This window comes from Marmota monax, unplaced genomic scaffold (genome assembly GCF_021218885.2).
Source record: "Marmota monax isolate L192 unplaced genomic scaffold, Marmota_monax_Labrador192_F-V1.1 WCK01_AAM20220418_F8-fsc00017, whole genome shotgun sequence".
NCBI lineage: Eukaryota > Metazoa > Chordata > Mammalia > Rodentia > Sciuridae > Marmota > Marmota monax.
In genome coordinates, this window is record NW_026695241.1 from 4,661,972 (window position 1) to 4,675,234 (window position 13,263).

Consider the following 13,263-nt stretch of genomic DNA (forward strand, 5'->3'; position numbering starts at 1 on the left):
ACTTGCAGACCACCCAGCCACCTGCCCAGCTCCTTCCACACTTGAGCAAAACGAGCCCCAGCAGTGGGGAGACTCCACTGCATGGTGGGCTGGGGCCAGGGAGGGACCAGCACCTGCTTTCTCCAGGCCCACAGCACACAGCTGCTCGCGTCAGGAAGCGGACACCCTGAGGCTGACCATCTGGGGACATTCCCCAAAACAGACACCTACAGCGTGCAGACTCTGAATCACGTCCAGGAGCCGGCGAAGGGCACAGCTCTGCCCCAGGAGGCACCGTGCCTGTGGCATGGAGGGGAGGTCTCCACCTGTCCCTTGGGAGTTTGTGCCTTACGTATCTTAGTGAAGGAATCAATTCCTGCCTGAATGTCACAAAGAGGAGTGCCAATATTTTCTTCTGAGTTCTTTTTAAAATTCTGCCTTTTATAGTAAGATTTGAATTCACCTGAGGTGAGAGGGAAGGATGTCATGGGGACTGGCCGTTAAGGTGTCAGCCCTCACTCGCTGCCGTGACACCTCTGTAGCATCCCACCCCAGACCTAGGCCAGTAACGTCTCCCATGTCGGCCCGAGCTCATCCTCGTGCAAGCCACCACACTGCGGTTCTTTTAGTTTATGATCTATTTTGATATCCATCAGGTGGACATATCGAGGAAACGCCTTTCTCACTTTGAAAACACAAAGGCAAGATTGCTCAGTACGATATCTTTGACGTTCACAGACTAACAAGCTCAGGTTTGTGGAAGTAATTCTAGGAATGGTTCAGTGAATCCAACCACCAAGGACACAGGAAACTAACAAAAACAAACAAATAAAAAAAACCCAAAGAAACATAGATTTTAGACTTACCACACAATTTCTTCATCGTATATGAACTGGAAGGCAAAAGGAGCCAGGGGGGCATATTTATTCCAAATGAAAAACAACGCAGACCCCTACACACCCAGGGCCGCCCCCTAGGGCCTGTGACCTGCTTTACAGGAAGAGGGCTCTGCTTCTCTGCCGCTCATTATAGCAGGTGACCCTTCCTCAGCTGGAACCTGGGCCAGCGGTGGGCTGTCTCATGTGGCCCAGCTTCGTGTGGCTCTCTCAGGACAAGTGGCCTGTGCTTCTCTAAAGCTTCTGGGGTTGACCTGGCAGGAGTCCCCATCATCATGCAAATAATTTCTGAAATCATGGAACTTCAAAGACCAGAATCTACTTCCATGTCTACACATATGTCTACACAGAGGGTGTGTGGGGCAGGGTGGGGCTTTAGCTAAAAAAATAGAGTGACCCCTTTGGGAATGCCAAGGGGGAGGTTCAGCTTGTGAACTTTGAAGGCAGCTGAGGGGTGACAATGGGGACAATGACACGGCTCCATGTAGAGGTTGATTTTAGGTGTTAACTGGCCTGGGTTGAGGGATGCACAGGTTGGTACCATATTATTTCTAGGTATGTCTGTGAGGGTGTTCTCTTCTTTCTGGAAGAGACTGGCCTTGGAGTTAGTGGACTGAGTCAGGAAGGGCCACTCTCACCCAACATGGCGGGCACCACTTAATCAGCCGAGGACTGGAGAGAACAGAAGGCAGAAGGGGGTAAATCTGCACTCGTCTGCTCACCTCACCCCTCCCTCTCTCAGAGCTGGGGTACCCTTCTCCTTCCTCTAGGGACCAGAACTCCAGTTTCTCTGGGATTTTGGACTCCAGGACTCGCAGTAGTGGCCCCCTAGATTCTCAGGCTGTTGGTCTAGGGTGAGCCACCCACCTGGGCCTCTCGCTTACAGGTGGCCTGTCGTGGACCGTCTCGACCTCTGTAACCACCTGAGCTAATAGCCTAATTAATCTCCTGCTCATCCACCCACCCGCCCATTTCCTTGTCTCCTATCCATTATGCTTCCTGGAAAACCCAGATTAATACACCCAACCATGCCCTCCCCACCCAGAGTCCCTGGCACAAGTGAAGACTGCTTCTGCGGTGGGAGGGGGTGTTCCTGCGACCCCCCAGCATGGCCCCGTGTGGAGAGGAAGTGGATGGGCTGCTCCCTCAAATCTGATCTTGGGGACACCCTACATATGGTGGCAGGAGAGGCTGGAGGCTGTTGCCTGGACTTGGGCCCACTGTACTACCTCTCCCCGCCATCACGGTGGGCAGCACCCACAGGACCAGCTTCAGGAAGCCATTTCTGAGGAGGTCACCCCAGCCAGGCACAATCCCAAGCCTTCTGAACTCGAGGCGCTGAGGAAAGGGAGGATGGGACTATGTCCCGGGGAGTCTGGGGACATTACAGGAACCTTCTTCGTCTTTCCAACCTGAAGGAGGGCTACTGGCATGCAGGGGCAGTGGAGGTCAGGGAGGACAGGGAGGACAGGGGGCATGAACCACGGGATACAGGTCTACGGGGTCAAGCTGTCCCTATTTGGCACGTCTGAAATGTCCTGATGGATGTTCTAGCAACTGGAAAAAAAAAAAACAAAAACCAGGGACCTGAGCCTTGAGCTTATAAATCTTGAGTTTTACTAATCAAAGTCATTTTCAATGGTTTTAGTAAATACTTAACTTGCTGGTAAGTTCAATGTCCTGGGAACCGAAGGGCGCTGTTCAGAACTTGTGGGGAACCATCCCTTGTTTGGGGAACACACGGTGATGCTGGTGGCCCCTTCAGCCTGCCACTGTCATTGAAGGGCCCAGAGCTGCTCTGTATGGGGCACCTGGCTCTTCTAGAACCTTCATGCCAAAACATTTGCCTATGGGAAGCTGCATCCTTTCACAAGGAATTCCTTCTATTCTCCTTTGTGTACAGTCAGGACACTATGGAGACTATTTTTTTTTTCTTAACTTGCGTGTAGGTAGATCGTTTTGCTTATCAATTTCATTTCGGGCTGTGGCAGACAGCCCCTAAGATGGCCCCAAGGATCCCACTGCTCTATATTCACGCTCCCCTTGAGCGTAGGCTGGACCTGGTGGCCTCTGACCAACAGAATGTGGCAGAAGTGGTGGGGTGCCGCTTCTGAGACTGGGCTACAAGAAAACTGGGGCTTTCACGCTGGGCCTGCTGCCCTGCTCTGGGGGAAGTAGCCCGTGGGAGGCTCCGTGGGAGGCAGGCTGGTGAGGGACCCTGGCCCCCAGGCCCCAGCTAAGCCGCTCTCAGACCAGGAGATTTAAATAGTTGCTGTATTTTTTTTTGTTTTTGTTTTTGTTTTAAGTTGTAGATGGTCACAATACCCTTGTTATTTATTTTTACGTGGTGCTGAGGATCGAACCCAGCGCCTCACACATGTGAGGTGAGCGCTCTACCGCTGAGCCACAACCCAGCCCTGAAAATACTTGCTGTTTTAAGCTGCTGAGTTGGGGAGAAATTTCAGAGCAATGGACAACCGATACAAGGGCCCAGCAGTGGAGTGGAGTCGGCTCTAGGTGAGGCGAGGGGCAAACTGTCGTGCCAAGCCACGTTCCTTCCCTAAGATCCAGGTGTGCCACACACCTGCCCTCCCACCACGTCAGAGCTCTGGGTGGAAACTGTCCTGCGGAGGACTTGCTCCTTGGCAGGATGCCTCGCTGTCATGTGCCATGATGTCATCAGCCCATGGAGCCAAGGGGTGCAGCCCACACAGGGAAGAGGCCACACTGGAGGCCCCAGAGAACCCTGTCTGGGCTCCTTGCCTTCTCCTCCTTCCCTCAGCTCCCACCTGTGCTCTCTGCATTCAGGTGGCCCTCTCTCTCTTGCTCACTGGAAAATCAGAGACTCCACTCCCTAGAACGGGGTCTGCCACAGTAGGGACAAGGGCTCAGTGGAGTGCAGGGCCTGAGTCCCCCACAGGGACCACTGGCTCTGGCTTTCCCAAGGTCTCTCAGTAGCAGAGGGTCAGACATGAGGTTTCAGGGGAGGGAGGCACGTGGGTAGAGGTGTGAGGACAGGAAGAGGTGGCACCTGCCATCACTGGGTCAGGGACAGGCAGGCAGGGGTCTGTGTCTCTGCAGGAGCCTGACCAACCCACACCTGGGGCAGGAGGGGGACTCACCGCGATGAGCACAATGACAGACAAGGTGTAGTACACGGAGTCCCGGCACACGGCCCACCACGTCAGACGCACCACCTGCCGAGCACAGGGCCTCAGCTGCTGCTGGCTGGGGTTGGAGGCAGGGAAGAGCTTCCCAGGCCCCTCGCAGGCGCAAGGACATGCCCCGGGATCCTCCCAGGCCACCCGGCCCTCCCTCACATTTGGGGAGGAGACGGGAGCCAGGCCATGTGCTCAAGGGTTGGTTAACCTCCCCCTGCTCCTCAGAGGTAGCAGCATGGCCTGCCTCTCCAAGGTCAAGTCTAACGTCCCTCCAGGACTCTGAGGACACCGAATGGGGTGTCAACAGCAAGCCAGCCTCAGGCCTGCAGGAGGCCAGATAGTTCCAGAAACTTGCTCAGGGCCAGGGTTACAGGAGGCACTTCTTATATGGTTGCAGTTGTCAAAGGAAAGCTCGGCCTTAGACTGGCCACGGTCGCTGACCCTGTGCATCCCAGGCCCCAGAGTGTTGGAGGACAGGGAACCCGGGAAGCTGACATGCTCCAAGCCACCCACCTGGCCAGCAAAGAGTCCACACACTCCAATAATACACAGGATGTTGAACACGGCGGAGCCCACGATGGTGCCCACCCCGACGTCTCCGTGGGTGATGAAGACACCTAGAGAGAAAAGAGCCCGGGCCTGGATGCGTGGCTGCTGGAGGAACAGGTCCTTCCCACCCCCCGACAGCACCTGGATGTCAGCGGGAATGGCGAACCCGATGGGTGGAGGGGCCCGGGATCAGCGACTCCGACGCTCCCCGCTTTGTGAGGGGCTTTATTGGGGTGTAATCCACAGGCCAATAGAATTTGTTGACCCAGCCCAATTAGAGAATTGTGCAGCCAAAGCCACAATCTGATTGTAGGGTCGGTTAAGCCTCCCCTAATGGGTCAACCCCATGCCCACCAGCTCCCCTAAGGCACCAACCTAATCTACCTTCTGTCCCCCGCTTCTGTCTCGGGATTGACAGATGAGAACACGGCTCAGAGCTAACATGTGACCCCGCTGCTCTGGGCGCCAGAGCCCTGTGGACCCTGCCTCGCGGGCTGCCCGGGGTTCCTCACCAATGACCGAGGCGAACAGCTCTGGCGTAGAGCTCCCTGCAGCCATGAAGGTGGCTCCTGCCACGTCCTCGCTCAGATGGAGTTTCTGAAACAGAAGGGACCACAGGCCCTCAGAGTGGGACGCGGGGTGCTGGACATCATGCAGGACATAGAAGCCAGGGAGCTCCAGGGACATGTGCTGGGTGAGCCCAGCTCCTGACTGGCAGCCTCTCCTCCCTGTGTCCAAGCATACGCCTCCATGCTCTGCCAGGCCTCAGGACACGAGCCCCTTCTCCCATCCCGCCATCGGCTTTCTGCTCATCTCCAAGGCCCCTGGGAACTGTCCCCTGGATGAAGCTCTGGCACCCCTGAGAGCCAGCCGCCCCCTGTTAGACTCTGTTATTGAAACGTGGATTATACAGGGAGGGTCTGCGGTGCCCACGGTCACCCTCCCTGCTGCAGCCTGAGAGCAAGACTGGCCTATGTCACCTAGAACAGGGTGGGGCATGCAGTGGAGCCCACCAAGAGCCCACAGTCTAGACACTGTCACAGAGGCCCTGTCCGAGAAGGTGGGGGTTGGCACCTAGGGCCCCCCACAGCCTGGTCTCACATTCAGGAGACTCGCTCTCCGTGGTGAGCCTTCCCGTCACCCCTGCTCACAGAGGCCCTGTCCCCGGGATTGAGCTGACACCAGACAAGCTGGGGCTCTCCAAGGCCCACTATGTGTGGTGGCTTCCCCACACAGAGTGAGCCGTGGAGGGTCACCCGGATGTAGAATGCAGGGCTGGGGCTTAAGTATTCCTCCCAAGGAGCCTCTGCAATCCTGGGCTCTGGGGCCACCACGCCAGCCCTGGGCCACGCCCCTCCTCACTGACCAGGGGTCCTCAGAGGGTCAGAGGTTTGGGCCTGACACAGGCTGGAGCCACAGTGCTGACCCAAGGTGGAGGCCCAGCCACCATCAAAGAGGGGGGATTCACAGAAAAGGCTCTGCCGCTCCCTGCTCTGCGTGACACCAAGCTGCCTAAGCTGTGCCTGGCAGCGGGGGACGTTGTGGGCAAGATCTGTGGATCCAGATGGAGCAACTTCCCCTGTTGCCTGCTCCTAATAACCATGTTCCCTCCTGCCACTGTCACAGCAGCACGGCACCCCTGGGGGGTCCTCCACGGGCTCAGATCCCCACTGTGACCTGCCACCTACAGGGAATGAGCAGCACTGGGCACCCTTGCCTGCCAGGTGGGACACACGCGTGGCCACCCAGGAGCCCAACATCCTACAGTAGCGGCTTCCGTCAAGCTCCGGAAGAGGGTGCCCTTGGCCAACACCAATTGGGTGGCTGCAGAGCAGCATCACCATGGGACCAACACCAGCTGCTTAGAGTGACGGTCTTTACCACCAGAGCGTTCCCCAGCCTCCTCACCCTGTCACTCACATGCCACGTGTCCTCATCCCTGTCCCTCCCACGTACCTCACAGATCTTCTCTAGGGACGGAACAAAGAAGTCGTCGCACACGATGGCCAAGGCGTAGAACATGTACAGAGCCTGCCAAGGGAAGAAGATACACGGGGTCAGTGAGGGCCCCTGTCGCAGCCCAGCAGAGGCCAGGGGCAGATGGGGTCCCAGAGGAAACCCCCAGCAACCTCAACTCCTCCCTGACCCATGGGAAAACTGAGGCCCAGAGGAGCCATAATGTGCAGTGAAGAGGATCAAACCAGGACTCCCCGGGCCTGTGCATCTTCTCTTGGGATGCTGTTCCTGGTTCCTGGCACACAGCCCCTAAAGCCCTGGGTCTGTGGTGTCTTTTGTGGGCTAATGACATGACTGGTGGCAGGGCCCCTCGATAGCTTCTCCGTGGGGGGATGGATTAGAGGTTAGGGACCTTCACGTCCTCCCCCCTAACCTGGGGGCCAAGGCTGATGTAATCAATCTTGCCTATGTAAGGAAGCTTCCAAAAACCCCAAACGACAGGGTCCCAAGAGCTTCAGGACAGCGGGACACCTGGAGGTGCCTGGAGGGTGGCGCACCCAGGAGATGGCGGAAGCTCCTCTTCCCCACCCCCTCCTTGCGTCTCTCCATCTGGATCTTCGGACAAGCCTTCATCCGCAGACAAGCCTTCATCACACAGGTAAAGCGTTCCCCTGAGTCCTATGAGTTGTTCCTGCAAATTACTGAATCTCGGGAAGATGCGGGAGCCCTGTTTCTAGCATTGATCAGAAGCCCCCAGGGACTGACAGGCGTCAGAAGGGAGGACACTCTGGTTGCCGAGCCCCTGACCTGTGGGTCTGACGCCACCCCCAGGTGGACAGCATTGGGACTGAGTCAAACTATGGAATACCAGCCGGTGTCTGCTGCTAGGTGTGTGGGATCCCCTGGGGCTCCCCACCCAACGCACATTTTGGTGACCAGAGAAGAAGGACAGCGTGCACATTGGGACAGCAGGAGACACACTTTGCTTGTCCAACCCAGACGCCTCTTCTGAAAGAAGCGGGTCTCTCCTAGCAGCAGAGGCTGCCCTCGGAGGCAAGACAGAACCAAGGAGGAGAGCGGAACATGCCAATACGCCTGGCCTGCAAGCAGTGTCCTTGCTACTGACTGTCCTCCCTCTGCCAAGAAAAAGGGGGACTCTGGTCACCCTGTGAGCCAGCGTTTCCTGGGTCCTGCTGGCCTCTGCACACATGGAAATCCATGGTCCATTTGCCTGGGGAGGTTTACGGCACCCAAGAGCCCTGGTCCTAACACTGGTTCTGGGACTTCTGAGCCAGATGCCTTTGGGCAGGTCATGGTCCTGGGTCTCCACTTCTTCTCTGTTTAACGATGACGCATGAGCAGATCAGTGGTTTTCAAGTGGTTGTCCAGCTGGGCCCTTTCCCTGCCCATCTATCCAGCATCCAGCAGGGCCTACCTGGGCTCATCCTGCGTGCCAGGTGTGGGTGCCCGCAGCAGGGATTTGGTGACAGAGCACCAGGCAAAGCCTCTGCTGCTTGTGACCACCTTACAGCCAGTGCGGAGCCCTGAGGCAACAGGGTGCTTGACAGACCAGCAAGGTCAAGGTGGGGACAGAACAGAGTGAGGAAGGGGAAATGGAGGACGGGAGAGGCAAGGCCCGGGGCCCTGGGAGAGGAGGGGCTGCTGCCCTCTGCTGGGCAGGGATGTCCTGTCTGCAGAAAGAGAGGAGCCAGGATGCTCCCGCCCACACAGCCCAACACCCGAGGACCTCACAACTCATCTGATAAAATAAAGTGGAAGAGACACTATCTAAGGCCACAGCACCCCAGGCAGGTCTGTCTACTGGGGTCCACAGGGGACAGTCCCCGGATGTGACTCGTCAGCTTTTGGAAAGAAGCAAAAAGAAACCAAGAGTGGGGCTGTGGACAGAGGGGAGGGCAGCAGGAGAGACCCTGCCACAGACCTCGGGAATCTGGCTTGAACTGGCACCCATGGGGCCACATGGTGTCTCTCCTATGACATCCACAGGAACAGAGGAGAAAGAAGAGCTAAGATAGTGCCACAATTTCCATTCCTTGTGCCGGGAGGGCGGGAAAACTTCTAGTACTGCAGACCCCTGGCTCCTCTGCCTGAGGTGTGCATTCCCTAAAGGAGTCTGGCAAATTCCCTCTGTAGAGGGTTAGAGGATAACGTTTTTGACTTTGTAGGTCCAAGGGTCTCTATTGCAACTCCTTGGTTCTTCAAGAGCCAAAGCAGCCCTAGAACGGGTGTGGCCATGGTCTAATAAAATGTGACTGGTAAGAACAGGCTTGGGCTGGATTTGACCCTCCAGCCAGAGTGTGGTAAGAGTCCCTGCACAATTCCTGAAGTTGTTTTGTCTTCGCTCTGTCAAGACTTCTGTGGGACAGGGCCACAGAGCTATGGGGCCAATTAGCCAAACTTACACCACCTCAGTCAAAGGGGAAATGTAGAGTCGGAGTCACCAGAAAGATAACAACTCTATTACAGAAACAATATACACGCCCGCCCTTCAAACTCTGCCTGTCATCCTCATTCTAACCCTTCATTTTCATTAGAGGTTTAGCCTATTAATTAAAATTTCACTCACTCGTTCCTCTCCGGTTGTCGCTGTCAATGTGAGAATCCCAGATTTTACTTTCTTAATTATCTCTTTTAAAAGACTAATGTCTGCCTGGGATTAAATATACAAGCAGATGGTGCTGGGCGGTTGGGCTGTGCTCAGAAGGGAAATTTGCCGTGGTCTATCCAAAGTAGCAAAGCCAGCCTTGCCCTGCTTCGTCTCCCAACTCCATTCCACAGAGTCAACAAATGGTTTCTGGGAAAGGCCAGAAAGTAAATATTTTTGGCTTTGTGGGCCACTTAGACTCAGATGCACCACAGCAGACGTGGAGAGCACAGAAATGAATGGGAGTGCTGTGTTCCAATAAAACTTTATTTACAACAACAGGCAGTGAGACACGCATGGCTGGGCCTGGAGTTCGCCTGCCCCATTACGGAGGCACCATCTATGATGTCAGTTTGAACCCATTATTCCCTTTTTGATTTGCTATTTGAACTTCACCACGTGTTATCAGGGCCCATCTGCACATGGAGGGAAGTTTGAGAGGAAGTACAAGGGTTTTAACTGTAGGTAAGTAAAGGTGGGCAAATTGTCTGGGGTGGGGTTGTATGGAAGACCTCTATGTCGTGCAGTGGTTGACACCCTTGACCTGTATTTATTGGCTCATGGTTACACATCAGGAAGAGGTGCTGTCATGCACCATTAAAAAAGCAGAGAGCAGACAGGACTGAACCACTTCCTGTGTGGCTCGGGGCAACGACACTGAGTGAGTCACCGAGCACATTGGAGATATTACCTCTCAGTGGGCAAAATGGCTTTTGGCATCTGTTTTTTTCTCGGGGCTGTGGCAAGGACTAAATGGAATCTCTCAGGGGCTGTGGCTTGGCCACCCCGTGCAGACAGGTTTTAGGTGTGTGACATCATGCCCGCAAGGACCACTTACACCGAGGATGTGCAGCAGGACAGCTCCGTGCTGTCGCTCCTTATTGGAGAACAGGTCTGTGGGGAACTCGTGGATGGCTGGAAGACAAGAGGGGATGACAGAGGGTTAGGAATCAGTGGGCCCCCAAACCTCACTTGAGACCTAGGAGTCCAACAAGGAATTATGGAGTCCACTGGCTTCGGGCTGAAGAGCAAGAAGGTCAGCAATTTCTCAGCCCAGGGCAGACGAGTGCTCTTAGGAAAAGGTGCTGGAGACTAGATTATACCCAGCTACTCTAGCACCTTAGAATCCATCATGTTTTAGATATTTTGAAAAACTATACAAAATACTTTATACTCACCAAGATGGCTACAGTCCAAAAGATAGAACAAGTGTTGGCAATAAGGAGATATCAGGACCCTCATACCATGTTGGAGGGAAGGTGACACAGAGTGGCTTTGGGAGTTCATCAAAAGGTGGCAGTGACCACAGGACCCAGTAATTCCATTCCCAAGTGTACATCTTAGATAAATGTAACGCCTGCCCACAAACTTGTGCACAAATGCCCATAGTTGTATTCATAAGAGCGAAAATATGGAAACAATCTGAGGCAAATGCACCATCCCCTCCCAAGCAGCCCTGAGCCACTCAGCCTCTGGATGCCCTGGGAATGGAGACTGATCCCTTCTCATCTTCCCACCACCTGAGATGACCAATGGGTGAGCATTCTCACAAACACATGCTAAAACGACAACTCCTAGACCCCCTCCAGTTCTTATCACACAGATAGACTAGAAACTTCTGAAAGACAGTGACCCTCACTGCCCAGTTCACCACCGTGTCCTCAGTGCCCGGGCCAGGCCTGGCACATGGGTTCTTAATAGACCTTAACAATCAATTAAATAAGCAATGGCAAAATATTAACCAAAATGACAATCTATGTTGTTTTATCCTGTGACAATGCTGTTAACCTTGCCAGCCCTCCAGGTACCTGGAGTGACAATAGGCTCATAGTAGACACTCAGTTAATGCTTGCTAGATGCGTGCTAACTGGATGTCCAGGACAGAAATCCCTTCTCTGTAAATGTCATTTGCCATAAGCTTTGACAATGATGGTTTCTCCCTCATATGGAAACTTTCCTGATTTGAACATCAGATTCTACCAACAACAAAGAACAGCTCCCCAAACACCTAGAAAAGAATGGATTCTTTCATCTCTCCCTCCCTCCCTCCCTCTCTCTCTGTAATCCAACTCCCTTAATACAGTTGCTGCTGCCAGTTCAAGGGCATGGATCTGCTGCAAGGATTTTCTGCCTGGAGATGAGAATTACTAAGGGAGAGATTCGGCCGTCTTGCTGCCAGGGTCTTATTTCCAGGATGAATGGAGCTGTCCGGGATGGTTCAGTGCAGATCAACAGACATTTCTGACATGAGAATCTGAGGCATTTCCCGACTCTGCAAACCAGTGTTTTGAGAGCTGGCGATTTATCCAATCCTGAGACATCTCTGAGAATCAAAATAAAGTCACGCTGCTGAGGACACATCACCTGGCCTCCAGCAGGGAGGGGATGTGGGTTATAAGTGGCTTTGCCCTTGGTGGGATCAGACTCCTTGCTCACTCTCCCGCCTTGCTCAGTTCCCCTGATGTACGCTGGAGGGCCACAGAGGTGTCTTGACATTGCCATCAAGGGCAGCAGGTATGGCACCCCCAGACATACCTGCCATTCTCAGTGCCCACCCGAGTCTTCTGATATACCCTGAACCCAGGGGGCTGGCACTACGGCCTTATGCATGCCTGTTTTGGGGTGAGGCTCAGAGAGGGACGTGACCAGCTCAGGGAACCCAGCCACACAGGTCAAGACTGGGAATTATGGTGCATTGTGGATTGGAGGCTGGCTTGGCCACCCATAGACTTAAAATGGCCTGGTCATTTCTCCAGTCCGTCCCCCTGCTCCTTACTGGGTGTGGCATGCCCTAACCCTGATGTCCAAGACTGCAGCCCACAGAGGACTGCTCCCCACTCCCAGCCGGTGGCTGGTAGCTGGGACCAATTCTCTCCTCTCTTTAGGACTTGAATCCTCCAGCAGCTGGCCAGGTGGCAGGGGATCCCTGTCCCTCCCACCTTGGCCACCAAGAGCAATAACTGCGGACTGCAAATATGTTGTATGTTAGGTACACCTGTCGTCTGCAGACACAATTAGGTTTTGGGAAGTGCTTCTGTCCCCTTAGACCTGCGTGACCTTGGCAATCTGCTAACCCCCAGGGCCATACCCTCTAGGAGCCAGGATCACAGCAGACCCTGGTGTCCTGAGGACTCCGTGCAATGGCTCTGAGGATCGTTAGCTCATGGGATCGCTGCTGACCCCATGGCTCTAAAGGACACAACTTTGTTGTACAATAACAATAGAGAAATCAGAAGTGGCCCGGAGGGGAGAGGACGGCAGGAGAGCAGAGGATGGGAGAACAGATTCCACAGCTGCAGAGGAGCCGCCTGGCCCGGGGTTCCCAAGGAGACCTTCCTCCTCCTCCCCTGCTCCCAGGACTGGAAGCCCCATCCAGGTCTGAGAGGGGCGGATTCTGTCCCTGCTGCTCAAATCCCCCCCCCCCAGGAGAGAGGAATGAGCGAGGCACAACACATGGCTTTTGAGGTCACACACATGGCTTTTGAGGTTGTGCCTAAGCCTTTAAGCTGCAGGAATCCAGGGGCGTGGGGACGGGGAAGGCAGAGATTTGTCTGCAGGTGGAACCGAGCTGGGGAACTCAGGGACACAGGGATGATCCCAGGCTCTGGGAGGGAGGGGGGGGGAGGGAGGGGACAGGAGGCAAGGCAGCTGCTCCCTACCCCCCTGTTAAGGTTCTTGCCTTTGCACCTTGGTACCCAGAGTGACTTCTCTTTCTTCTTGGCCTTGGACACGCCCTGGTGTCCTTGCAAGCCAGATGTGTGCCTCCCTCCACATGACGGGCCTGGACTGTGCATAGCACCCAGGGCACTGCAGGCAGGTGGCTCCTGCCAGCTGCCCTCCCCACATCAGAGGGGAGCCCTAAGGGCCCAGGACAGAAGCATCTCCAGTGCCCCCAGCACCCTGCACACGTGCACTCAGGTCCTCAAGGCACACCTGAGCTTTCTTCACTCACAAAAGCTGCCCACGTGAGGCTCTGAACCGCCCCTGCGAGGCTCTGCACCTCTGCCGACATCGCTGCTAGTTGTCAAGTACGAATTATCCAACTGATGTTTACAGA

The 13,263-nt window shown here is 54.9% G+C and overlaps 1 protein-coding gene across 3 annotated transcripts in view; it reads right to left on the minus strand.

Moving 5' to 3' along the window:
• Slc24a4 (solute carrier family 24 member 4) overlaps nt 1-13,263 on the minus strand; it is a 132,121-nt gene that overhangs the window by 39,730 nt on the left and 79,128 nt on the right. For all 3 annotated transcript variants that reach the window (XM_058577761.1, XM_058577760.1, XM_046440623.2), the window contains 6 exons: nt 10,045-10,121; nt 6,542-6,616; nt 5,098-5,182; nt 4,550-4,653; nt 3,998-4,072; nt 846-871 (listed from right to left, as the gene is read on the minus strand). In XM_058577761.1, coding sequence (XP_058433744.1) covers nt 846-871; nt 3,998-4,072; nt 4,550-4,653; nt 5,098-5,182; nt 6,542-6,616; nt 10,045-10,121 — 442 coding nt within the window. The remainder of the gene's footprint in view (nt 1-845; nt 872-3,997; nt 4,073-4,549; nt 4,654-5,097; nt 5,183-6,541; nt 6,617-10,044; nt 10,122-13,263) is intronic.